At 38.2% G+C, this 26,721-nt stretch overlaps 3 protein-coding genes across 6 annotated transcripts in view; 2 read left to right on the top strand and 1 right to left on the bottom strand.

Moving 5' to 3' along the window:
* LOC124050143 (adhesion G protein-coupled receptor G3-like) overlaps positions 1–11,311 on the top strand; it is a 12,713-nt gene extending 1,402 nt beyond the window's left edge. Inside the window, exons 2-17 of one of the 3 annotated variants that reach the window (XM_046372342.1) lie at positions 2,311–2,406; positions 2,659–2,784; positions 3,119–3,295; positions 3,482–3,505; positions 3,747–3,827; positions 4,037–4,208; positions 4,728–4,890; positions 5,420–5,554; positions 5,639–5,749; positions 5,835–5,871; positions 6,535–6,635; positions 6,838–6,959; positions 7,667–7,935; positions 8,021–8,114; positions 8,210–8,493; positions 9,522–11,311. In XM_046372342.1, coding sequence (XP_046228298.1) covers positions 2,361–2,406; positions 2,659–2,784; positions 3,119–3,295; positions 3,482–3,505; positions 3,747–3,827; positions 4,037–4,208; positions 4,728–4,890; positions 5,420–5,554; positions 5,639–5,749; positions 5,835–5,871; positions 6,535–6,635; positions 6,838–6,959; positions 7,667–7,935; positions 8,021–8,114; positions 8,210–8,493; positions 9,522–9,667 — 2,088 coding nt within the window. In that variant the 5' untranslated portion in view covers positions 2,311–2,360 and the 3' untranslated portion in view covers positions 9,668–11,311. Of the gene's footprint in view, positions 1–2,310; positions 2,407–2,658; positions 2,785–3,115; positions 3,296–3,481; positions 3,506–3,746; positions 3,828–4,036; positions 4,209–4,727; positions 4,891–5,419; positions 5,555–5,638; positions 5,750–5,834; positions 5,872–6,534; positions 6,636–6,837; positions 6,960–7,666; positions 7,936–8,020; positions 8,115–8,209; positions 8,494–9,521 lie in introns of all 3 variants that reach the window. The other 2 variants (XM_046372341.1, XM_046372343.1) reach the window with 2 other exon arrangements.
* Positions 10,610–13,678, bottom strand: knstrn (kinetochore localized astrin (SPAG5) binding protein). Its single transcript, XM_046372350.1, has 9 exons — positions 13,658–13,678; positions 12,706–12,771; positions 12,470–12,599; positions 12,011–12,040; positions 11,788–11,887; positions 11,481–11,595; positions 11,307–11,368; positions 10,975–11,049; positions 10,610–10,854 (listed from the first exon to the last, which is right to left on the bottom strand). The coding sequence occupies exons 2-9, from the start codon at positions 12,725–12,727 to the stop codon at positions 10,726–10,728; spliced, it is 663 nt and encodes a 220-aa protein (XP_046228306.1). The 5' UTR covers positions 12,728–12,771; positions 13,658–13,678; the 3' UTR covers positions 10,610–10,725.
* Positions 13,157–26,721, top strand: knl1 (kinetochore scaffold 1). 2 transcript variants are annotated; one of them, XM_046372340.1, is made up of 32 exons: positions 13,157–13,547; positions 14,165–14,199; positions 14,354–14,390; positions 14,490–14,549; positions 14,741–14,823; positions 14,905–14,957; positions 15,043–15,064; positions 15,187–15,230; positions 15,324–15,376; positions 15,554–16,310; positions 16,481–16,533; positions 16,714–17,302; positions 17,537–17,601; positions 18,181–18,391; positions 18,644–18,696; positions 19,128–20,975; positions 21,803–21,932; positions 22,046–22,104; positions 22,269–22,367; positions 22,454–22,569; positions 22,947–23,037; positions 23,341–23,457; positions 23,546–23,633; positions 23,799–23,861; positions 23,950–23,989; positions 24,101–24,205; positions 24,385–24,485; positions 24,805–24,870; positions 25,042–25,151; positions 25,320–25,441; positions 25,647–25,772; positions 25,903–26,721. In XM_046372340.1, the coding sequence occupies exons 2-32, from the start codon at positions 14,171–14,173 to the stop codon at positions 25,997–25,999; spliced, it is 5,487 nt and encodes a 1,828-aa protein (XP_046228296.1). In that variant the 5' UTR covers positions 13,157–13,547; positions 14,165–14,170; the 3' UTR covers positions 26,000–26,721. The 2 variants fall into 2 exon arrangements, with proteins under 2 accessions (XP_046228296.1, XP_046228295.1); XM_046372339.1 differs by lacking the exon at positions 13,157–13,547 and adding an exon at positions 13,625–14,010.

The following is a 26,721-nucleotide window of genomic DNA, read 5'->3' as shown; positions in this document are numbered from 1 at the left end:
GGTACAGTTGTTTATACATAAGGTACAGTTGTTTATTTACAAACACAATATTAGCATTCATTTGGAGTCATCAGTGTTTACCAAATTTGTCGTTTTGCTGCAGGGCAGTGAGTTGATCAAAGTTTTTCACTTAAAACAGGTCAAAGTGAACCAAACAAGTGATGTTGTGGATCATAAAACCAAAACGGTTTGCTGAAACAAAAGATGCTAAAACAGTATGCAGAGCTAAGAGGAGCTACAGAGCATTTATTCAGCTTTAATGACCCACTTACAGAGAGAGGATGGGTGGCAACGATGGTCTCTAACCCTCAGTAAGAAGCTACTTGAGACTAGTAGAACGGTTTCAAATTACTTTTGTGACGGGTTCCAAACAAATATCTGGTATTTCAAAATTAATTTATAAAAGCTAGAATTTAAGTGACCCCATATCAGCTGTTTCTGCTGTAAAATGAAACATTTGAGCAGACTGCAAAAAAAAGAGAGAAAGAAATCACTTATAAATTGAGTGTATCTGATGTAAATACAACAAACCATTCAAAAACTATGGGAAATTAAAATTTATAAAACACTGTCATTTTCTAATTCTTTCTTATGCTTTGTGCTATAAATAGTTCAACATCTAGATCTTATCAGCTAAGACCACCAGAACAATTTCAACAGTAAAGAGAAATGGACATTGTCCAGCTTCAGCTCTGCTGGATATTGTGGAAACATAATGTGGAGAGAAACCAGCAAAAAAACAAACTTAAACTAAGCGTTTTTTCAGATATGTTGATGTCATTTTATGTCTTTTGATTTTTCAACCACAAACACATTACATAGACCTTTCTAAAACTGGGATATGATGGGAAAACATAACAAAATGTGCTCTTCCAGCTTTCCATCTTCAATTATTCAATGATTACCATACAATTAATATAATTCAAAATTATTTTACACTTCAACACATGATTTCAGAGTAGCTTAACCACACTCAGTTGTGAACTCCAAGAGATTCAAAAGCTGAGATGGCAATAACTGCTACTTAGCCATAGCTAGTAAGTCAATTTAGTCAAAGCTAGCAGTGGATTTGGCTCTGATGCTTTAGCAGCGAAGTTTTTATGTGACAACATAAATGTCATCTACTTGTAGCTACTTTTAGTAAGTGTGTCCAATACTCAATGAAAGTTTATGTTCCTCAATAATCTACTATTTACTCGACTACATTTACTGGTATTTGACAATTTCATTCAGGCTACTCTATAGATTTAGGTACAGAACGTAAATAATGGCTTATTTTGGATTAAGCTACTAATATAAAATAGTTGGAAGTAGCTGGTAGTTGGTACTTTTACCAGCTGTGCATTTGAGATGCTTACCCAATATTGCATCGCTGGTCACATTGGATTGTAACACTGGATTTAATTAGTGCATATCATATAATATACAGTATATTATTCTGAAATGGGCCCTTCTGCATAAAGAATACTTCTATTTTTGCTATTTTAAGCATATGTTGATGCCAATACTTTTTTACTTTTACCTAAGTAAGATTTTACATGCTTGACTTTAACTTGCAACTTGCAGTATTTTTTACATATTGTTATTTTTACTTCAGTTAAAGATATGAGCACATCTGATCACCACTGACCATTTGTCTTTTTTGTCTTGAACATTGTGTATTGTTGCAGAGCCAACTGATTGTCACATTTGATTTCATTATTTTACTGAAATTGTTGCAAGTCTAAATATGTGAATACTAACTTATTTTGTGGCCCAGTCAATATTTTAACATTTGTTTAGTGTTTAGTTACAGTTGCTAGGCCATGATGACTTCTGGAACAATCCACTTCCAAATGCAATTAAAACTGACAAATAATTCTGTGCAAATAAAGGTCAAATTAAAACTCTAATATTTGTTTTTTGCATTTGTTTAATGTGAGAAAATTCTATAAACAAAGCAATTAGTAGATATGATCCTTGTCAGAAAATTTGAAACTTTTGAAGATGTTCTTTTAAAAATTATCCTCATCCTTCACCCCTGAATTTATATTTACGCATATATTCTGTCGCATTATCAGTGGATGGTCATCTGAGCGTAATGTCAATTGGGTTCTTTCCATAGGAGTGGCACAAGGATTCACGTGTTGTGACATTTTCAGGAACTGTAAATTTGCAAAACAAAATTTCTGCAGTGGGCAGCTATGCAAAGTTAGTCTGCCAGGGTATTCAACTTGCCAAAAGCTTCACATGCACTTCAATTCAGATACATGCTAGTCTCTTAAAAAGTACAAGTACTTTGGAATAATATTTGTTTTTCATCTACTGCAGCGGTGACTGCATCACACGTCCTGACTGAGACTTAAAGCCATCAACAGAACATGAACTGGAAGATTTGGGGTTTGTTTGTGGGCCTCCTGTGGATTTGTAAGTAGACACAACCTCCAAATACTAAAGCCTAACAAGAAGCTTAGCATCTGAACTTCAAACAAGTGCCTGGATATCATATTGTTTTATTTTCTGCAAGAATGACATTTTTAGCAAAGATATAGAGAAATGGAAATGTCTTAAGATCTTTAATATGGTTTTGCTAGGGTTATTAAATGTGTAAAAAAATATTATGTTATGAGTATGGCATTTTTGTATTACTTGTCACTTGATTTGTTTATGGTATTTTAGCCCCTGGAGAAAGCAAATGTCCCAAAAAAGATGAACATGACATACTCAAAGGATGTTTGAAACAGAAAAGCACTGCTTTTCTTGTTCCTGATAAGTTCAATGAAGTCATCACTCACAGCTGTCAGGGTGAGTCAAAACTGTGATAAACATAGGAACTGTGTCTGGAAACACTTTTGACCGCAGATGTTCTTCAGCAACACGACAGCAGATCATTAACCTGCCTCTCTCTCAGTGCATGCTGGTATAACACCCTACTGAGCCACCAGTCTAGACTTGAATGACAGGCCATGTTCCTTGTGTATCACTTGCACTAGTGTAAATGGCTGTGAATTTATTAATTTAGATACTGCATTTTGTTGGGGGGTAATTCTGCTTTTGTGAAACATTGTGTAAAAGTATCCATAGGATGTAACACAATAATCAAGTCAATAAAAAGACTGCACTCTTCACCTCTCAGCAGAAAATGGTTGCATATTATTTCTGCGGATAAACAGAACAGAACAACAGTTGGAGAAATGGTGGCCACAAATAGAGATGGAGAAACTGCTGCAACTTTCAAAGTGGCACATAAGCAAGGAATTGAAGTTGTGCGTCCTGCAAGGAATTCAGTGCGACGCCACAATATGTAACATCACAGGTGATAATACCCAACCACAGAATGAAACTATTTTCACTTTTATTATTTATTATCCAGGTGAAAATTTGGAAAATGTGTGTGTGTGCTTGATTTGGGTCAGCAGGGGTTTTAGATATGTAAAAGAGTATTAAAGATACAGACATAAAAGCTGATCATTTTGTTTTCATTCATATATTTACAATCCAGATTCAGTGTGTCACAGCAAAATAGGTAAGACCATCTCTTTTACAGTTCAGTCTGTGAAAATTAACTGATAAAATAACAAGCTAATTAAATAAAATAACTTTAATGTAACACTTGGGAATTTGCAGTGACAGCTCAGCTCTGTTTCAAAAATACTAGATTACAATTTAGAAATCTATCATTCACATTTTACTACCCACTCTGTCCCACTTTGCTTATAGTTCTTCTTTACTGTGGATGGGAACTAAATTCAGTTTTTCCTTAATAGGATCTTGCTCGGTTACATGTTTTTTAACAAAAAAAATATGTAAACAATCTACTTACAATGACCACGTCTGCAACAACATGGGTGAGTTCCATTCAGACGAGCAAAAATGTGGAAATGTTGCTTCTAGTCATCCAAACTTCTGTCGTTTCTGTCTTTTTTTTTCGCTTATAGCTATGAGTATTGCACCCTGTGGACACTGGCTTTACGTGGCACAAGCTGTTGCTATATTTTACTTAAGGAGAGGTTTGTTCTGGTGACTGGAAGTCTAATGAGATTTCCCTTCCTTTCAGGTCTACAGGTCAAGGACAAGTACATCATCAATATGACGGGAGAAAACAAAGTCTGTATTAACTGTGATGATCCAGTGAAAACGCCTGGCTATGAACTTAATCATAGTGATCTGGCACATTTTAATGTGACAGTAGACTTTGAAGGAGGAGAAGTCAACCCTTCCAAAGCTGCGTAAGATGGGTTTAATTAACTTATAAAATAAATAGTTATAATAGTCGGAGAATATGTATGTTAGATGAGTGTTTTTGTACATGAGCCCTAAGATATAAATGAAATTAACTTTCTTTCCAAGAGTGAGACAATAAGATTTATATCTCTGTTTGAGCTAGAGCAAGAATTTGATTAGCTTAGTTTTGCAGGAAGATTGGAAGAAGGGGGAAACAGCTAGTGCTGTTCCGTCCAAAGTTTAAGAATCTCTTCTTTCATCAACCTGAGAGGTACAATTAGGCAATTAAACAGTGCCAGGCTAGCTGTTTCCCCCTACCAGAGCCTTTTAAAGAGAAGAGCCTGAGCATGGAGGTGGTTAGCTTAGCTTAGCTCAAAGGCAACAAGTGAGAGAATATCCTTATAGGACTCATAGTGTTTATATTCTCTTATAACATCATGCAAATACCACTCTTATGTCTCTGTGTACTGATTACACATTTCACTTCCTTAATAAAGCATGAATGTTCTTCCCTCTGTCAACAGTGAAGTCATGAGCAAAATGTCCGACCTTGCCGCTTCCATCAATGTGTCTTCAGCGGTACTGACTCTGGGAGAAGGAGTCACGGGTCTCTTAGTGAGAGAAACAGAGCCTGAGGACGTAAATGAAGTCTCCTTTGCTTATATGTCTGCAAATTCCAGCATGAATGTGGGTACATTACTTTTATTTGACCTTCATACATGTGCCATATCAACAGAATAAGTGTTCAGTTCTCATTACAGACTTCAGAACAATGATATGCTTTTGGATGTGACTCTCTTTGGGAACCACCTTTTTGTTCATCATTTGGGGAAATACTCTTAATCTTGCTTTCTTTCCAAGAGTAAGCTGAAAGAAGCATTATATTACATTATTAGGCCCATGGATCTAGAGTCATGACGCGTTAAGCTTCGCGGAGGATGAGAGTGGAGGGTATAACAGTCAAAACTCTGCTATGTTTGTTTAATGTGTACACAAACAAATACTGAGGTATACGATACAGATGACACCATAACAACAGAGCTTATTTGACGCCAACACAGTCACATGGTCATTATGGAACCAAAACTACTTGGTTAGGAGAAAAACATAATGGTTTCATATAAAACATTATGAATGAAACCATTAAATACATTTCTTTCAGGTTTAATACTGCACTGCACATGATATAACACACTTGTTATGCTCTTCCCTGCAGATTATAGAAAACAAAGATTTTTTGGATTCATTTACAAGATCTGTCACAGTGCCAAAAGAAGCGTTTGAAAAATCCATCAGTTTGAACATTAGTGTACCATTTGCAGCTGTTTTCCGATTCCTGAATATGGCCAAGGTGAGAAAAAATATCTCTTTCACCTTTAATGATATGTTAGATACACCTTTGATCATATTAGTCCAATTTTTTCCATTTCTTAAGGATGAGAGGAACAGCTCTGTTTTAGGTAATGAGGTTTTAGCTGTTGAAATGGGAGCCACTATCTCCAATCTCACAGACCAAATATCCATCAATTTTCGAAATATGAAATACGTAAGTAGAACAAAAAGATGCGTCATCAAATCTGTATTATTTGTATTTCTTGGTTTTTAATGCAGTTCTACTATTTTGTTTACAGGAGGGAATTCCATCTTGTCAGTCATGGAACGGTGAAGGTATTTTTGCAAGTTGATGTTGTATGAGAATGTGTTGAAGATATTGCTTGAAAAAAATTGCAAGATAAAATTTTGAATAGGCCTATATCTACTCATATGAGTGATGATTTCTGTCTATTATTTATTTGTAATTTGATGTGTTACATGCAAAATAATGCTGCTGTGTACATGGTAAATGATCACACAAGACATTTTGACATGTCTCTGCAGGAAAAGAACAGCAGTAAGTAATAAATATTAATAATGTTTGATTTTGCACTGTGTACCGTAACAGCTGGAAAGTCATTTTGTGAGTGAACAAATAGAATCTGTCACATTACAGTTTTGGCAGTTATAACCAAGCTTTGCAGGTCAGTCTGCACTGACTGTGTCTATCACTGTTTCTATCAGTGTTTTAATTTTCATTTACATCTGGATTTGATAGTATGGTATTTGATGGAAAACAGAGTTAGAATTTAATTTCGAGCCAATCCGAATTTCATTACTCCCATCAGGAGTACCCACCAGCTATCCAGCTAAATTCCGGCTGACAGTGAAGTAAATTGGATTGAGCCTGACAGGCTGGAGAATTGATGCTTGAGTCTTTCCGTCATTTCTCACTCATATGCGTTGATGAAAGCTCCATTTTCATCTCTGTACTGTTTGCATGTTATTGTCTTTTAGGAAAGCAACCAAACTGGACCAATGATGGATGTCTGACAAAAAGCAATGGAGAGAACATTACATGCCAGTGTTCCCATTTGACATTTTTTGCTATCTTATTGGTACTTTTTACTTATTTTGTAATATTTTTCATGATATCCATTGCCAACAGAATACAAATATTTGGACTTCCCTCCGTGTAACCACCATGGTTGATTGCACTGTGTAATGTAGCTATCTCATTTCACAGCTTGTTAATGAACCCAACCTGATTACCAATGCCAGGCCATGTGACAAAAACAACTTCATTTTTGCTCTTTGCAGACTCCTCTAAATCAAACCATTTCTAGTTCTGACCTGAACAACCTCACCATTATCACCCAAGTTGGCTGTGGATTGTCCATGTTCTTCCTCAGCATTGTCTTCTTCATGCACTTCCTCATGAGGTAAGGGCAACAGAACCTTTGTCTCACCAGTTAGGCTCCCCAAAAAACTTCTATGAAAATAAAATTACTGTTATTTTCCAAAATGACATGCTTCTGTTGCAAAGAAAATATTTGAGAATTACTAATTAATATATTTACCAAGTTATTTTTGCTGGCCTAAAATTAGTTAAAAAAAAAATAAATAAACAATGACAAAGAATGCAGAAACATTAAGGTTATATCAGACAGGTAAATGTAGAATAAGAAATCATCTCGGGGCAATAGCTATGCTGTTCCACGGTGGTTGATGTGGTGAAAGTTTATGCAAATACATACTTTCCATAATAGCAGAACACTGTGGTTGGTGTAATGTTGCAACATTTTCAGTAAGGAAATGAGGCTGTTACAATAGTAGCTTCATTGTGGGAGTACATGGGAATAACTGTTATATGTACCAAATAAATGCCTTATGAAAATAATAATGTTAAATATGTTCTTTTTTTCTTCTTTTCTTCTTTTGATTTTCTTCTATGTTCACAGCTACATTTTAAAGCTGCTGTTGCAGTAAACACTATTTAGAGACCAAAGAAGAAGATGAATAAATACACATAGGCTTATGCGGATAAATATTACTTACATAACTCAAATTTTGAATCTTGTTAGTCACGGTTTGCATTATATATCTTTTCTAAACATAACATGACTTCTCTGTTCATCTCTCCTCACAGGAAGACCAAGGCCAGTAAAGCCACTGGGATTCTCATCCAACTGGTGTGCGCCATGTTCTTGCTCAACTTCACTTTCCTGATCAACAACTTTGTGGCGAAACTGGAGAGCTCTACGGGCTGTAAGATCATGGCAGCTGTCATGCACTACTTCTTGCTGGCCACGTTCAATTGGTTTTCCGTACAGGCCTTCCACATCTGCCTGCAGCTGTACAAGGGCGGCAAAGTTGTAATCCATCACTACCTGCTCAAAGTCTCCATCACCAGCTGGGGTGAGCACAGATCATTATTCTCTTTTCTCTCCTGATCTCAGACTTGACATTTGCAGTTTTCTTGGTTTTCCTTTTCCATTTCCAGCTCTACCAGGTATAGCCGGGATTTCCTTGCTCGCCATCGGAAAATATGGTAAACAAGTCATCTCCACCAGTGACACTGAGGAAACTGTGACCATGTGAGTTGGTAAATAATATTGAAATATCTGGATTATATATTTCACTATCATACCAATGCTTCTATTAATTGACTGGCATATTTTTCTGTCACAAGGTGCTGGATAACAGACAGCACCGTCCACTACATTGTCAACATAGGTTACTACACATTGGTTTTCCTCTTCACCTTCACTACCTTCATCATCATATTGTCCTGGCTCTTCTGTCTGAAGAGAACCAACACAAGCAACACACAAATTAGCACAAGTGGTAAAGGCATTGTAACCATCCTGGGACTGTGTTGCATGCTGGGTATCACATGGGGTTTTGCTTTCTTCAGCCATGGTACCTTCCAGACCCCCGCCTACTACATCTTTACAGTCCTCAATTCTTTCCAAGGTATCCACATCTGCGATCAGCCTGGATTTGATTAGCAGTTCTAAATGATAATGTTTCAGCATATTACTTTGGAAATCCTTAAAGTATGTTTTTACCACTTTACTCACAGGATAAATATGTTTTATTTTAGATTCACAACAGATGATTAGACTAATGAACCATCACACCAAATCTGTTCCACACTTAATGGCCTACACCTTTACTGTTGCGGTTAACTCTTACATCTTTCATTAGCGTGACTTCCAGCAGGCAGTAACCTGCACCAAGCAGCACGTAGGCAAAATTAAAAAGACTGATATTTCCATTAAGAGTTGGTGGACATGAAGAAAGCTAAAGGGTGTATTGAATATTGGTCTTAATTCAATACATATCCAACTCCAAATGAATGCAGATGTTGTTCCACGTCAGCTCAACATGTAAATGGGCCATTGTTTGCTTAGATGATAATATGTAAATTTTGTGTATGCAGTTTGTTCCATTACATCCAACTGGTAAAAAAGAAAAATCTTCTACCCAAAGCTAATATGACACCATAGCAGTTACTTTTAAGGGTTATGACAAGATTTACATTTGTTTGATGATTAAAGGGTCAGTTCCACCAAATCACCAAAAACATATTGTCAAAGTGGAGCCATCTGTCTGTAAGATTTTCTAGTTTTCATGAGAACAAGTTTTGCGATAAGTAAGAGAAACACATGAGGTATTTTGAGATGATTTGAGTGCTCGGTACATTTAAAATTTACCTGACTCTCGTTCTCGTTGTCCTCCACTTTTTTTACACCCCACCAATCACAGCTCCATGACATCCTCAGATTTCACTTATTTGACTATATTTAACTCAAATCAGACTACTGTACATTCACATTAGAACTTTTGCTAAAACATAGAGTAGCAGCATATTTGAAAAGTGGATGAACAATGTGCTACTTGAGGCATGAGTGCAAAGTAGAGATAAAATTAAAATATAGATATATTACACACGCATTTCAATTTGTCCTTATGAGTACCCATCTTTCTTTGTCCGATAGGTTTCTTCCTGTTCATCTACTACTACAACGTCAAAGGACAAAATGGTCATAAAAACTTCACCACCACCACCAGCAGCACCACCACTATTGATACCAACCTGGACAGCTGCAACAACCCCTACATCAATCTGCCAGGCAAAAAATAAACTCTTAGGATGGGATAAAGCGATAGTAGGAGTACTAGCAACAAAATCTACGTCAAGCGCCAAAAGCAAAAGTGTTCGTTACGCAGAACTGTCCATTTCAGAATAACACATTTATTACCACTGGATTATAATAAGGAATTCATCAGAAATCAGAATTAGATTATTTATATTTTTATTAATAATTTGAGTCTGCAGTGTAACTAATGTTGAAAAATACACGAAGAGGAGTTAAAAAAAAAACAAAAAACAAAAAAACAAAAATGGCTTCCAAAATGTAGTGGACGGGATAAGTCACATCAAAACATCAGTACAAGTAGCTCAAATTTGTACAACCTTCAAAAAAACTGGTACGTTATGTCAAACATAAGTAAAACAAGAACATTTTCTAATCCTTTTAGGGCATATATTGTCTTTGTACCGTTTAATGTTTTACTTTGTTAACTTGATTTTTGTAAATGTGTTTATTCTGAACTTGCTGCCAGCAACAAGTCAAAGGACAAGGGCCACAAACGACTGGGATACTTGTAGACCACTCAAAAACACCTGTATAGAAAATTGCACAGGTAAACAGAATCATTGTTAACAGGTGATAGTAGCATCACTGGCACTGGAATTCTTGAAAGCAAAGACACGATTCTGTAAATTACATTTTAAAACTGTTGTCAGTAAACACGATTTGTTTGCAGTTGGTTGCATTAGGTTTTTAGTCACACTTCACACAGCATCCAAACTTCTTCAGAATTGGTGGAAGAATTATGTTTGCAGTGATCGCCAACCTGTGTACAAAATGTATTCAGTTGAGGATATACTCCTAAAAATAAAATTTCTACTCAAACAGGATATAGGTAATTGTAAGCGAGCTGGCTAAAATATTGTACTCGTTAGACCCATAAGAACTCACTGTGTTGTTTTGACTGTTTGAAAGTGGAGGTGAGACGAAGATCATGAGGAAATAAAAATCCTTTATTCGGTTAATATTAAAACACACATCATGCATCGATATACGTCTTTCCCCCACATTTTTAAATAATTTTAATATGGGAAATTATTATACAATTTTACAACAAGAGAGCTTCTGCTTCTTGGAGGGCTTTTTCCATTTCTGCAGCCTCCAGGGAAAAGTCCTCCCTTTCTTGTATCATATGTTCTCGTGCTTTGGCGAGTTCTGTCATTGTTGTCTGGATTTCCTGTATGTGTGTAAAATGAGGGACTTTTAAAAATACACTTTAACCATCAGTTAAATCAGCTATGACAGAAAGCAAAGTTAAGCTGGTCAGTTAAATTTAATTTAAAAAAAACTGACTCACCTCTAACCGGGCTCGTTGCTGTGATGCAATGTCTCCAAACGCTTTCAGTTCATGCAGCAGGTCTGTGGAGACACTCTGACATAGAGACAATGAAAACTGTTAACTAGATGGTCCTGCCTGTGAAAACCTAAAATGTGTAACCCTTTAATGTGTAGGATACAAGTAGAGTGCAGATTTGATTTATTTTGAAACAGGTAACTTTTTTTCTCAATTTTCTTGAGCAAATTAATACATATATCTTTTCTACTGTAATTTCCAATTTATTTGTGTCAGTTTGATTCAAATTCACTTTGACATACAATATAGTAAACTGAAATAAAAATATATATAACCATGACTTCTTTTCTTTGATCTTCATTTTGTTGTGCAGCTTCTCCAACCCTTTCTCCTAAAACTAAGAATCAGAGAGATGAAAAGAGAGAGAAGAATATTATTATTTTTTAATCAAGCAACGAGAGAAATGAGGCTCACATTAAGGCACTTTGAAAACAGGGATAAACATTCACCTGGGTCTATTTTGGCTGCGACTAGGAGTACATGACAGTCTTTCAGGTTTTTCTGTAACCCCACATTCTCCTTTTCAAGGTCGCTGAATTGTAGCTCCAACTCAGCTACTCTTTGCTGCAATATAACAAGGATTTTAGCAAAGCAACACAGATTCCAATGGCATATTGAAAACATAAATAAACAAATACTGTACAACTGCAGCTGACAGACAAGTGACATGCAATTAGTAGGAGCAGCCTGAAAGATGTTACAGTTTACAGTTATGTTGCAGTCCAACAAATACTTTATTTAAATTGCTTTCTGCACCTGTGTGTCTGTGAGGTTTTTCTGCAGCTCCTCATTTGTAGCCAGCAAATGTTGATTTTGCTCCTTGAGCTCTACCTGTTGCCCATACCTGGTGGAGACTCTATGGAAAGGTGCAACACAAAGTTGTGGGCAAATAATCAGAATCAGAATTTCTTTATTTATCACCGATGTTCATCCTGTGTTGTGTGAATGTTTAAGATGTGCAATATAATGCATGACTTACCCCTTGTGAACCTTAGGAGCAGCATTTTTCCTGGAACACAAAAGTGAAAAAACATTGAGGCAAACATTAGTTATCTGTCAGTTATCAGAGGTTTGTGATGCTTTACACCACAAAGATGTCAAGGAGAGGAAAGGAAAAGATCTGACACTAGTGTGTACAGGTTTCTCTGGATGGAAAACTCACTCACTTTACATTGTATTTCATTCTAAGTTTTGACTCCCATTTCTTCCATTGATCCCTTTGCCATTCTGAGGAAACATTTAAGACTACTTTGCATTGAATTTTGTCATAGAGGACTGGTGTGGAGTGGGGTATTGCTCATCTTTATCAGCCTATTGAGTGCAACACCACTAGTAGCTGGATTTGTTTTCCCACTGTTGGTGGTGTTGCACTCAGTAAGCTGATAAAGATGAAGATGATTTTTCCTATCCCACTATTTACTGAATCATAGTTTCTTACCTTGGCAAGTTTTCTTTTTGACATTTAAGGACACCATCTGACTTTTGGGCAGCATTTGCTGTTACAGCTGCTGTGTCTTTGGGTTCAGGTTTATGACCGGTTTTCTTCGTTTCTGCAGGTACCTGCACACCTGAAAAACACATAAGATCAGACATAAGATTCGTTCGGCTTCAACAAATGAACATACACATTAAAGTACCACTATAAAAGTGCAATAAAAAAATAATTATGCCCACCTCTTGGGATTTTGGAGAACATTGGTCTATTTGCGAAGAATACAAAGCCAGTGATGGCAAAGACACCTGTGTGAAGAAATAATGAAATTAACCACGTTTAGTTCACTAAATCTTTACTGAACCAGCTGTTTAACTGTTATTTAACTAAGCAGGCTTCTTTGCAGTCTGCTTTTATGTATTCTATACAATAAATAGCAAAACTAATGGCGGAGCGTAAATTTGACAGATTTTGAATGGAGTCTGGTTCGATTTCCAACGATGTATACAACAAGCGTCTAGTTAGCTTAGCTTAAGTTAAGCGTTCAACATGACCGAAACACAATAATATCTGTGACATGGTTTAATAACGAGTCATCAAGACCTACCTTTCTGGATAAATTCAATATGAGATTTATCAACAGTCAAAGCTGAGACCCATCCACAAATTCAAAAACATCCCGCCCTCTTGGGCAATTCCGGTTTGTTTACGTTATTTCCTGTATACGTAAAAACTTTTCGCTATTTCTCGTTCTCAGACGATTTGTATTTATTGATTAATTCGAGTGTTCTGTATATTTGTATGGATTATCTTTCGTTGAGTTTAATACAGGAACAAAAACAACCAAAGTAATCGATAAAGACAAAATCCAAAGCCTAGAGCGCATTGCGCATGTGTGGAGGCGGCTAAATTCAAAACTCAAACGTTAGCATCGAGGCTCGTTGACGTGAGCTGCAGTTTTCAGGTTCGCATATCGAACCGGCCAAATATAAGCGACATGAAAGCAATTTTAAGTTAATTTACCAGGAATAACACAACCGTATCCTTTGTAAAACGCGTGGGGTTAACTCCTAACAACAATAAGGTATGCACTGAAATGTTTTCTTTTTTTGGTGTTCCGTTTTTTCTTCATACTGTAGCACCCGGACACGAGCTTTTGAGCTAAATAAGTTATGAAAAAAAGAAATAAGTCACCGTTTTCTTTCTTGCTATCGAAGTCAGTAACTGGCAGTGTGTTTTGTATTTGACTGGAGTGATTTCGGGTAAACTGCTTCTATGGCGGAATATGTAGCGTTTGTTGTCAATTGGAAAATCCATTTCCAGCTAGCGTTGCCCCTATTAACGTTTCCAAGTGTTAGCGTTACCGAGCATATGTTGCATGAACAAATTAAAACCGTGAGCTGTACAACAGAAGCGCATTCACCCTCGGCTCATCCATTATCATCATGCCATATTTCCCCGGTGTCATAGAGGCAGCATACCTTCTTAACAGAGGCTGAGTGACGGGTACACTTTGTATGTTTATCGTCTATGTTCATGCTGTGATGGTAATTTTATTTTCCACATGTATTACTTAAGCAAGTTTATGTTTTCTGATGAACAGTTGCATTCAACCTGCTGCACCGTTGGGTACCTGACCTTAAGTTTCATCTTCAGAAGCTCTGGTTTACTTTATCGATCATTGTTTTCCTTTGTCCACAGTTGAAAATGGAGCCTCTGGATCCTGCCAAGAATGAGTGAGTGAAAATTATTTTATCTAGAGGAAGCAGCCATGTGCAGCTTTACAACATGAGCTTGTGATATGACTGTATTCACATTTTATATACTTATAAGCATCCCACTTGCACATACATCAGAGCTTAATACTGTGTTTCATGTTCTCTGCTACAGTGAAAGCAGTGGATTCTCCAAGCGCCGCATTTCTTCGGTCAGTGCTGCCAATAATTTTATGGAGGAATCATGATACTTTTTAATTGTCATGTGAACACATCATTAGCCTGAACTGTGTTGTCTTTTTCATTTTCAGATTTTGAAAGCACCACGAAAGTCAACCAGATTCCCTGATCCAGAGCAACAGGAAAATGTGGTAAATAAATTGCTTGATTTAAGATTTTTTGCCCGACTTTGTTTTATAAGTAAAACTGAGGATTTTCATCCTGATTAAAAAGACGCTTCAACCATAATAAATTTTTCAGCGTTAATTCCCACCCTAAAAAGAATAAAACTGAGTTTCAATAACTTTGTTTATGCGTATATATTATTGTTTATTTCACTAAGGTGGAGTGTGCCAAGCCAGCAGAAAAGAGGAATTCAAGAAGAGTCAGTTTTGCGCCTGCCAACAATGTTCTCCTGTTCTCAAGGTGAGACATTAGGGAAAAAAAGTCCAGGTTCAATTTTCCACTCACGTATTTCAACCTAATCAGTAATTTATATTTTTACAGCGATGTAAAAAATGCCTCTCCTGCCCGGAGTCCTTTACAAGATTTAATGACAAGTAAGTATGTAATTTACATATGAGTATGTGATTTCTTTTTATTCAAAGCACCTTTGTAATATTAGTCCTGTACTCTCTTTTACAGCATCAGCAGCCACACAGAATAGGTAAGGAGACATCAGTCCTAATCTCAACCCAGTCAGCTGTATTTCAGGTGATAATCTTAGACTCAAAGTCTCACACAACTGGTAGATTGTTTGCCTTAAAATGTTGTGCTTTCTATCAACAGGGTTCAGGTGGCACACACCGAAGATGGGATTCAACAAATTACAGGTGGGGGTGTTGAGTTTTTAACTTTTACCATGTATGCCTATCAGCTGTTGCAAAGTAAGATGACTTTTGCTAAGTTCAGCTCTTTAAATCTAGGAATGGAAACCTTATTGAATGCTCCTCTACATGCTTCTCAACAAAGGGATAAGGTGAGCTTGAAGTCACTCCGCTGTTTTGCTTAGTTGTCTTACCAAATGGTGCAATTGCTTTGTTATAATTATCTTTATGATATTGTAATGCTTTGTATTAATGTTCAGCAGAGGTTTTCGTGTAAAACCTGATACTTAGAGACTGTCCATTAAAATGAATCTACTCATCTTCACCAGGTCAACTTTGATACTGGGAATGACTTTGGGGAGAAAACAGTGATGTTTTCCACAGATGATGCATTCATGGACATGACCCACTGTCAAACTATAAACATCGCCAATGATGCACAACTCCTTCCAGACATATCCCATCAAAACTATGCCGTTTTTCCCAGCAGCAGAGACAAAACGGTCATGTTCACTGCAGATGAAGGATCCATGGATATGACCCTAAGTCATACTGTGAACCTAACAAGTGGATCAGTGTCACTGCCCACCTGCAGAAGCACAGGTCTAAATGCAGAGACGAGGAACATATCCTCATCAGTGCCTTGCTTGGATCCTGAATTTGAAAATTTCCTTGCAAGTATCTTTAAACCAAGTCACCCTGGTGTTAATCCTGTGATCACCAGTGTGACACTTCCTGCTGGAGCATCCTCTGAAGAAACAAGCAGCTCACAGGCCCAGCATAAAACACAAACGGATTATGTTGATAAAGAAAATCAGGCTCCCACCTCTGTTTCAGCTGCGATGGAGAAGTCGCTAAACGCATCAAGGAAGACGAGATCTTATGGAAGTGTCCTCTGTCAAAAGGATGATGTAAGCATGGATATGACTGTAGCTCACACAGGCCGCATTCAAGGCTTCACTGATGATGACGGTCCCTGTCAGGGACAAGAAGTGCACTCCCACCCTAACAGCAGGGTGTCACAGACAACAGAGAAGACAAAACAGCAGCAGAGCAGTAAAATGCTGGCATCATTCAACCCTAAAGGTATTGGATCTTCTATCAACTCACCAGTTTATCAATGAGCCAAGTGTTTCATCATCAATGTTTTTCTTGCTTTGACTTAATACGTGGCATCTTGTGTGGGTTCTGGTATTATTTCACAGCTTACGTTTGAACACAGTTTAAATAGCATATCTTTCAATTTCCAAATTTAGATATGACATCCTCGACGAATTCTGCTCTACATGCTTCTCATCAGAGACACAAGGTGAGTTTTATAATTAGTTCATTTTGCCGTTAGAAATATTTTCCGGTTTTAAGTGTGAAACTAATGACTGTGCTGACAGTACAACATGCTTGGGAAAATGCTCAGTTTAGTTGCCGTTACCATCAGTCAGTATAGTGTTTCCAGTGACTATGGGATAACGTATTGTCTTCTCTCCTCCAGGTCAGCCTTGATACTAAAGATGAATGCAGAGAGAAAACAATAATGTTCACTGCAGGTGATGAGTTCATGGACATGACTCAGAGTCATACAGTAAACATTTCCAGTGGTTCATTAGCTCCTCCAAACCAAAACCGTACTTGTGGGAAAAGGGACAATGCTTCATCTCTAGAGGAGAGAAAACGTGAGACTTGTGGTCTGCCCAGTTCATCAGCAAGTGGTTTGGATCCAGGATTTCAAAACTTTCTTGCAAGTCTCTCTAAAACAAGCGTCCCCAATGCTAACGCTGTGCCTCCTGGCGCAGCTTCCTCTAAGGAAACTGTCGACACATACACCTCCCTGACCCAGCTTAAAACTGATGCTGGTGAAGAAAATCAGTCACGAAATGCAGCCGTGAGCCCTGGAGGCTCATTTAATGGAGGTGCAGTCTGTTCTGAAAGTGATGTGAGCATGGATATGACTGAAGCTCAGACAGGCCGCATCACAGGGCCCAGTGGCTCAGATGATCCTTGTCAGTTTCTTTTTCCCATACGAGACATGAAGAGGACAGAGATCACCTCAGGACAAGCACCGGGATCATCCAATAGTGCCGGTATGAAACGCATAAATCTTTCTTTTTTACTCAAATGTCTAAATAATTTTGAGTGTGAGGAACCAAAAATGACACCTTGGGACAGTGATGAAAGTGAGAAAGGGAACCAACAGTTGACATTTAACATTTGAATAAAAAAATATTTTGGTGATGTAAATAAGTTGCATATATTTTATAACGTGTCCAGGATTAAAAACATTAATTTCAGTCATTCATTTCCCATCTCCACATTAGACATGGAAGCCTCACTGAAGCCAGTCTTAAAGACAAAGATCCTCCAAAGGTCATCAGGACATCAGGTGAGTTTAAAAATTCACGTGTTTTCCTTTAAAGCTTCTCTATATATAACAATCACTGTCACCAGATATCACACCTGAGCACCAGCATCTCAAGCAAGAACAAATTCATTCAACAAATTCATTCAGTCAGTAAAGAAAGAAAGCGGCATCTGAACACACCGTTTAAGAATCAAGATCCTGTTATTCCATAGCCTTTTTCTAGCTTGAAATGTTTTCGAAAGCACATTTTAGCATGCTGTTTGCTGCAATATGGGAACGTTTGTAAGCTGGCCTTCATGTTGAAAAGGGACGTAGAGAGGACAGGCAGCTACCAAAACAAACAACGGAGAAGTGTTTAAAATTAGCTTAAATTTCTAGAGCTGTATTTGTTCTGTGCTGTTGTGTGTGTCTGACTCTATGTGTGTGTTTCTTTAAATGAATGATAGCATGCTTTCATTTTATGGTAATACAATGAAGTATATTATATAGTATTCCAATAATTAAGTAGCAATGCTAAATAAAAAATTGTCATATTAAGATTGTTTTGTTTTGGTAGGGTTTAATATTGATGTTTAAGTGCTGTTTTTTTTCCCTCCGCAGGTCAAATTTGATGCTGAAGACGCCTGCAGTGAGAAAACAGTGAGGTTTTCTGCAGATGACGCATGTATGGACGTGACGCAAAGTCACACTGTGAACATTGCAGCTGATTTCCCCACACAAGACGTGTCCCCTCAGAATAATCGTTTGAAGAAAGCAGCGATGGCTTCACAGCAGCAGCGCAGTGAAGCTTTGAGGTCATCTGACCGCAAAGGTATGAAAGCCAAACTTTTCACAGTGGAACTTTTAACAAAGGCAGAACAAGTGTAATATCTGAACCAAAGGACATTATTAAGTTGTTATGAGTTGTGGTTTTAAAACCCCAGTTCAGTGTTTTGTTTCAGTATGTCGAACATAAAAACATAGAGTGTCTCATTTCAGATGAATAATTTTTTAAATGTTGGAACTTTGGTCAGGTAGCTGTTTTTGTTGGATCTCTACTCTTACTTCCTGTCTCCATGTTTAGGTATGGAAACCTCATTGACTGCTTCTTCAAAGGTTCTTCTTCAAAGACATCAGGTGAGTGTAAACCTCAGCTTAATTTGATCTTTTACACATTTGTTTTATGAATGAATCACATCTTTAAACCAACATTAAAGCTGCATTCAGAGAATAATTAATAAACCGCTCAGCTCTGTACTGTCAAGCTGCATTAGTATTTGTTTTTTTGGGGTTTTTTTTTGGGAACTGAAGCAGCTAATCAAGATGAACACATCTGCATATTAACAGCTTATAAAGACTTTATGGCAACCATGTTTGCAAACAATTTCCTGCTTATGAATAAACTGTGTTCGTCTCGTCTTCATATTCAGACCGTATCTGCTCTGACCACTCGTTAATGTGACAGCTGGGAACAGCTATAATCACTTTTGATGACACGGTAGCACTTAATGATGATGCTGACTCAGCCTCATATAAAAGCTGACACATTTTATGACTGTCTCCCTCAGGTTAAGTTTGATGCTGAAGACGACTGCAGAGAGAAAACAGTGAGATTCACCGCTGACGAAGCCTGTATGGATGTGACACAAAGTCACACCGTAAACATTGTCAGTGATTTAGAAATGCATTTACACCAAAATATGGACTTTCTGCCTTCTTGTGGAGAAAAAACTGTGAGGTTCACTGCAAGTGATGCAGCCATGGAAGTGACACAAAGCCACACCGTAAACATCGCCACTGGTTTCGACCCACAGTCACACCACAAAGTGGGCTTTTTACCTGGTGGTGGAGAGAAGACGGTGAGGTTCACTGCAGATGATGCAGCCATGGATGTGACCCGAAGTCACACTGTGAACATTGCAGCTGATTTCGACCCACAGTCACACCACAAGGTGGACTTTTTACCTGGTGGTGGAGAGAAGACAGTGAGATTCAGTGCAAATGATGCAGCCATGGATGTAACACAAAGTCACACTGTGAACATTGTCAGTGATTCAGTGACAGAATCCGTTCTTCCACACCGAGATTCTAACATTTTATCCTTCCGCGAAAACATGGATTTTCCTCCACCCGTGAAGAAGAGAGAAAATGAGTCATGTTTTCCGCTTAGAAGCCGACCTTCATCAGCACACACTTTACATACAGGATTTAAAAACTCCCTCTGTAGAACAAGTGGCCCCTGGGCTAATCCTGTGATCACCACAGCGGCTCCTGCTGCAGTTTCCTCTCATGAAACTGCAAGCACAAATGGCTCTCTGGACCAGCCTAAAATGCAGAAACCCGATGTTGATACTGAAAAGGAAGCTCCAGATTGTGTTTCAGCTGTTGTGGAGAATCCAGTAAATAAAACCGTGGCAGACAGTCCAGAGGGTGATGTAAGAATGGATATGACTGAAACTCAAACAAACCACATTTTGGGACAAAGTTGTACAGATGAACCACCTCATTGCCCTTCTTCTACAGAGGACTTCTATCTCAAATCTGACCCTTTGACTAAAACAGAGATGACCTCACAACCGAGCAGTGGAGCACTGGGATCATCCAACCCTGAAGTGACGGAAATCACAAAACACACAGATTATTTTGATTCAAATGAGACTGACAACAGGATGGAATCTGAATCAAGAAATCCATCATTTTCACCCGGTGCTGTTGATGCAGCACCTTCACGGAAATCCAGGCGAATGAGTTTAGCCGACATTCATTCAAAAATCAGGCGTCTGAGCCACATGATAAATACAGCCCCTGATACAATTGCCGTTGGCAGCTGCGCAGACCCTGCGCCTCCGCTGGAACACGACATGGACCAAAATTCAAAAGACAAAACCAAATCTCTACCTGCAAGGGAGCCTGAACTCGAAATGGCTTTAGTAAACACTGAAGAAAGTACACAGGAAAGTACTCCGTGCCCTATAGAAGGAGAACCCTTTACTGCTACCACAACTCCTTTCACCTTGGAGACTAAACATCTTCTGTCAAGGCTCTCAGTGGGGGCCTTTAAGCCGAAACTCCCACCAAGAAGCAAACCTGATGATCCAAAGAAGGTGACATTGGAGGGAGAACATACGAAGACAATCACGGTCAATGTCACAAATCAGCTGAGCAACTTTGAAGATGATGTGAGCGATATTTACGATGAAGAGCTCGCTAGCTGTGAAGATGTATCTGAAATGCTGGACCCAAGGAGTCTCCAGAAAGCCACTGAAAAAGGAAGTCCTCTAAAGGATAATGTATTTGAAGAGGACCTCATCAGTGCTGTCCATGGAAAAAAGAGGCATTTGCCAGTAGATGAGAGTAATATGGAGGATGAGAAGAGAATGAAAGCGTCCATCGAGACAGATGCTCACTCTGAAATGGTAAGTCAAATTAGTGCTCTTAGTTCTCAAATTGTGGTTGAGGTCTTTAACTGCAAACTGCTTAACTTCCGATCTTCCTTATTTGATTAGAATATTTATCATATTTTAATAAGAAATGTCCCTCTTTCCTCATGTGCCCCTGTTTCCACAGCATCGATCCCATTCATATGAAAACATAGCCACATCCTACTTCTGTTCACTAATTATTCACAGTTGTAGCCATTGCCATTTTCTGATTGTGATCAAGTTGAATTGAATCATGTTGAAACTCAACACTTCTTGTGACACAAAGGACGTAATCTGGCCCAGGAGTGCTCAAATATTTTCCTCTGTGGGGCTTAAACTGAAAGTCAATGGTGGGCCGCAGGCCAAAAGCAAACACCTTTTGTATCGTATCGTAATGGATTGGATTGTTAAGAAGCAAAGTACTACGAGCTCCCATCTTCTTTAACTGACTGACTTGTGCAAAGTGTCTCTGCCCACCGTGCTCAGAATATGAAAAATAATTAGTAATTAGGGATCATGCACATTTAAAGAACCGTTCTGCCTCATGAAAATTAAACGGCATAAACAGTGATTCACTGTTTTATATACTTTTAAAATTAGAAAATCAAATCTTACGGCAGGCCTGCCCTGATTCTGGCCTGTGTTTGATTAATCTGAAACCTCTGTAGGAAGTGTTGTGTTTAATTCAATCTGGCTTAAACTCTCTTGGTCAAACAGCAAATTAGATGTGATTGGCTCTAATTAGTGAAGACTTGTCATGATTTTTTTTTGTTAAAATGTGTTTTTAAAGAAATTTTTCATCTGTTTTTCCATTTTCTCAGGGATCACAGTCTCCTCTGGTGGGGGGTGACAGCAACATGACCACAGCTCCCTGCATGACGACGCAGACCACAGATGAATCCAACAGCAGTCACACAGCCAGCATCAGATGCGAAGCTACGTTTGAATCGAGTGGGTTGTCATGGTTTCACATAGCGTAGTTTGCTGTCGCTGAGGTCCTTATTTTGCGATATTTTCCTGACGTCCGGTATGTTCTGAATTAATTATTATTTTTATTTTTTCAGCTTTCAAACAAAGCCTGTTCGAGTCTCAACTCGAAGACTACGCCAGTGACATGCAGAGGGTACAGTTTTTGCATATTTTATAAACATATCTTTGAAATATTCATGTTTGTCTGCTGCACCAGATGCCAAAACAAATTCCTCGTAGGTGGAACCTACCTGGCAATAAAAGTTTTTCTGATTCTGATTCTGATATTTCATGTTGCCTTCAATGTTTTGAATACAGAAATTCGATGATGGCACCATTACAGTGCTGGAGTTCTTTAAAATCTTCAACATAGACTTTGTTATCCATAATCCTCGGCAAAGCGTCCTTCCAGAACGAGTAGGTCGATCTTCAGATATGTTATGGTGATACATCATAAACAGCAGCCAAATGCAGTGACCTGATTTCATATGTTGTTTTTGCAGCTTTTGTCAGACACAGATCGCACACCGATGGATTTGCTGAAAGACAAGCATATCAACCGTCTGAAACAGATGGTATATGAGACAAACGTCCTGAACCTCACAGAAAAAGTGGAGCGGTATGTGTGCTCACAATTTCATAGCACATTTATGACTACAATGAAAGGAAACATATATTAGTTTTTGTCGCATTTAACCGTCTTTCCTTATGATTCTTCTTCCATTAAAGTTATTCATGCCTCATTTTAGGTTTAAACCTGAGTACCCATAAATCTTAATAAAACGTCCACTTTTAGTTAGTTAAGATTTGAAGTAATCCTTTGTTGAAAGCTTTTTACATTTGCATATTTTGTTTGGGAGTGTTTCAGAAATTGCAGAATAAGATCTGAAGTGTCATCGGCAGCCATTGAGAGAAGGAGCTTAAAGAAGAGTTGTCTCTGAAAGCTGAGACATTACAGCTGAAGCTGAACATGGCTCTGCTTTGTCCTCTTCTTAGGTTGAAGGAGCGAATGTGGGATCTAGACAAACCACTGAAGACGGTCAATAGACCTTTGTGGGAAGAAATAAGGAATTCTTCGGAGAAAGAGGTGTTAAAGAAGAACTTTGTTTTTTGCAGTTTGCTTTCCTCCTTGCTGCCGTGATGGCTTTGGTCACGTGACGTGTTAACAGTGTGGGCTGTGCGAACTCCATAAGGACACTACAAAAATCTCTTTTTCTGACACATGATTATTGACTTGCGTTGTAATAATCATTTTATAGCAATGCATGTGAATAATTTTTTGCGTTTAGTTGATGCTCTTTGCTGTGGGTGCAGATCTAGCAGCAGGAAGAGCGTCAGTCGTGCATGTGATCTTATTTCTAACCCTCCCTGCATTTGTTTGAATTCACAGCTCAAATCTTTTGGCGCAAAACTAAAGGAGAGAAATAACTTGTTCAGAAAGACCAGCAAAGTTCAGTCACATGAAATGAAGGAGGTGTTGTACTCACACCTTGTGCAGGCTAATCTGGTAAGAGCTTTCATGCAGAAATACTCAGTCACAGCATTAGGGATCTTTTGAGAGCGTGGGAGGTTATTGACATTTTTCATCTTTGCAGGAGGAGCAGCAGAAGTTGAGAGGAACGATTGAGGAGGCAGATGAGATGATAAAAAGTTTGGATGACTGTATTCGTCAGTTAGAAACAGGTATGGCTGCTGTGGAAAATATGACTCCTGGCTGTCCAGTTTATAATGACACAGTCTGTGTTAAAAAAAAAAAACAAAACAAAACAGTAAATTAAAAATTGAGTAACGATTTAGCAGATTGCCAAAAAACACCTGCAACAGCTTTTTCCTTTTTCCTTCCTTCAGAACTCGCTGCAGTTAAAGAAAAAGGCTTCAAAGGCAAACCAAGCCTGAAATCATGTCAGGAAGGTAACTCGTAATGCAGCTTCATTGTTGTATTTATTTATGTGCTTGAGTTGAATGAGTTACTGAATTTCTACTTTTTTTTTTCTTAAAGAAATGAAGAAAATCACTGAGGCTTTGGCAGATAATGACCAGTAAGCTGAAGAGTATTGATAGTTATTTTTTCATAATTAGGTGTTTTGAAGATTTCTGAAGATGAAATGGCTTCTTTTTGTTTCTTATTCCTTTCTTTGTTCCTGCCGCAGACAAATATCTGAACTGGAGATGCAGAAGGTGCAAACTTCAAAGAAACTGAACAGGCTGAAAGCTGAGACGAGGAACCTCGAGAGCCATGTCACCACACTGCAAATGTCAGTTTCTAGTTTTGAGTCTCGCTTCCAAAACAATGCAGGACTTCATTTACAAAAAAAAGCTGCTCCCCCTCACCTGTCAGGACATGATGCTCCTTTTCGTGTCTTATCAGCAGTCTTGACAATCAATAGCTTCTGCACACAAAGATATTAACCGTTTTGTACGTTTGTAATGTCAGGGTGAATGAATGGAAGTTTGGTGAGAACAGAGACAACTGCACAGTCTACACTTTTCTCCATGAGACCTTCCATCTGCAGTTGGTGTTCGAAAAACCCGATGGTAAGATTTTCTCAATGATGAATAAGCAGCCAGCAGAATTTAGGCCTCTACATGGTAGGCACCTTTCTAGTAGTAGTTCTTTCTTTTTTAAATTAAGATGTACATCCACTTGTACATGCAAATAAAGTTAAAAAATGTCACACTGTCAGAACCTGCAACCTCGCAACTAAAACCATTATTTACCAGCCAAAGTATGCACAGAGTTATAGTCTGTAGTAGGCAGACGTGTGGTTTTGACGAGATTGAGTTGTGTTTTTGAAGTTCTTTTCTAACTTCATTTTTTAAATGGTAACATTTTCCTTTTTCATTGCATTTGAAGGAGCTGATGCCAACAATCAGGCTGAGAGGAAAATATCACACATCGCATTCAAACATCAACTAGATGGTGAGAAGAAAATAACCTACAAAAAGCAGTCTGTCATAAGTGTTTTTCCTTTAAAGCAGATTGTGTTTCAGAGTTCAAGTCTTGTTTCGCGTCAGACTCACTCGTCATTGGCTGCTCCCTGCTATTTGTAATTTGTAAAAAGAACTAGTTTACATTCTGTTTTCAAACTAGAGGAGAAGTCTCAGGGCCACGCCTGCCTTGTTCATAAGCTGCTCTCTCAGTACATCGAGGGCGAAGCTGCCTGGGTGGAGAAGTATCCAACAAGCAGACACGTTCCAAAGGTATGTGTGAATGAACATCTCTTTTGTTAATGTTGTTGTTTATGGTCAGGCTTGTTAAAGTTTATGTCAGCAGTCCCAGTCCAGATGCTGAAAAACCAAATTAATACATTTCACTCCGTTGTACCGGAGCTTTCAGTCGGGGGGTATTGTGTCTCCTGTTGTATGCAGCTGCTCCACGACGTGGGCCTGGTGGTGAGCCGCTGTCGTCTGCTGGGGGAGGAGTTGCGCCTGCTGAAAATGCGGGGAGGTCTAAGGCTGGATGTTCTCGACATCAGCTGTGTGGACACCAAGTGAGAACTCCTCATTTATGAATCAGTATGAGGATTCAAAGCCACGATAATATCGGGCACATCTTGAGTTAAAGAGCAAAGATAATGTTCACCTTTTCACCAAATGTGACAAAGCTGACTGGAAAAAGACCACTTGTTTCTTTAAGAAAGTAGCTGCCATATATAAAATTGTTTCTTCCCCCCTCCTCCTTCCTCCTTCCTCTAGTGTGCACATTGTCTTCAGCAGTCTCAAGAAATTTTCCAAGTTTGAGGTGATCTTCTCCGTCAGCCTGACAAGCCACTTCTGCAGCCTTCAAGTGCAGAGTTTCAAAAACATCATCGGAAGCACAACGTAAGTTCGACTCAGCTATTAAGATAAGCGAGCTTTCTTTTTGTTTATTTAGTTTTTATTGACAAAACATTGGACACTTTCTTGTTCCAGAAAAACTTACAAACATTGAGATATTTTCATGTGTTTGCAGGATCCAGCAGATTGAAGAGATTGTGGCATCGTTCAGTCCAGGCAAGAACCTGTTGACAAAGATTGTCAAAAAGATTCATGAAGATCTGCTCTGCTGAGACAGGAGTTTCGGTTCGCAATGTTCATAATCATACTCTTATATATAAATAAATGTTGTAAAATGAAAAACTTACTTTTTGAAAATAAAATGTAGAGTGTACGTCTCCAGCCTGTTTTCTTCAATAGTGATTTTATGTCATCATAATGCACCTGTAAATTATTTGTAATGTTATTAAATCTCCTTTAGTGTTCCAATGTTTAGATGTCCAGACTTCTCAGAAAAATGTTGTGAGGTTTGTTCTTGGATGATGTAAAGCAGAATACATGGCCAGTTTGAGGTTATTCAGGTCGTGCTTACTTGTGTTACGTCTGTCATCTTACGAGACGATTTGGTTTTTAACTTGTGAAATATTAAATTGAGTTGTCTTTCACCGGCCTGGAGAGCAGACGGTGCAGTGATTTCTGTGCAGCTTCCAGAGTCGCCTCCAGGTGGTGAACATGAACTGACTTTCCAGTTCGTTTTTGTTTTTTCTTTGTTTCTTTGTAAAGAGGCCCCCTGATGCACATTAGGAGGATCCTGTGTATGAAACAAGTCGTCACGTTCTGTTGGAGCTTTGTGTGAACATATGTAAATATATTTCATTGTGTTTTGTTCAGAATGGTATTACCATCTTTTTTTATTTCTTGAGGGGGGAAAATAAATTTGTACTTCAGTCATTAGAGAACAAAAGTTGTAAAATAAATGATCTGAACCCTGATTAAAGATAAGTCAAGTGTGAAA

The sequence above is a fragment of the Scatophagus argus genome, chromosome 19, assembly GCF_020382885.2.
Source record: "Scatophagus argus isolate fScaArg1 chromosome 19, fScaArg1.pri, whole genome shotgun sequence".
Lineage (NCBI taxonomy): Eukaryota > Metazoa > Chordata > Actinopteri > Scatophagidae > Scatophagus > Scatophagus argus.
The sequence above is the reverse complement of the archived record's forward strand: the minus strand, read 5'-3'. Positions and strand labels throughout refer to the sequence as shown.

Coding starts and splice junctions, on each gene's coding strand:
- knstrn (XM_046372350.1), bottom strand. CDS start 12,727: ATGTTCTCCAAAATCCCAAGAG. Junction 12,041..12,469: donor CAAAAAGAAAACTTGCCAAG/GTAAGAAACTAT, acceptor TTTGTGTTCCAG/GAAAAATGCTGCTCCTAAGG. Junction 10,855..10,974: donor AGCAACGAGCCCGGTTAGAG/GTGAGTCAGTTT, acceptor ACACACATACAG/GAAATCCAGACAACAATGAC.
- knl1 (XM_046372339.1), top strand. CDS start 13,981: ATGTTTATCGTCTATGTTCATGCTGTGATG. Junction 14,200..14,353: donor CTGGATCCTGCCAAGAATGA/GTGAGTGAAAAT, acceptor TCTCTGCTACAG/TGAAAGCAGTGGATTCTCCA. Junction 15,377..15,553: donor CTTCTCAACAAAGGGATAAG/GTGAGCTTGAAG, acceptor CATCTTCACCAG/GTCAACTTTGATACTGGGAA.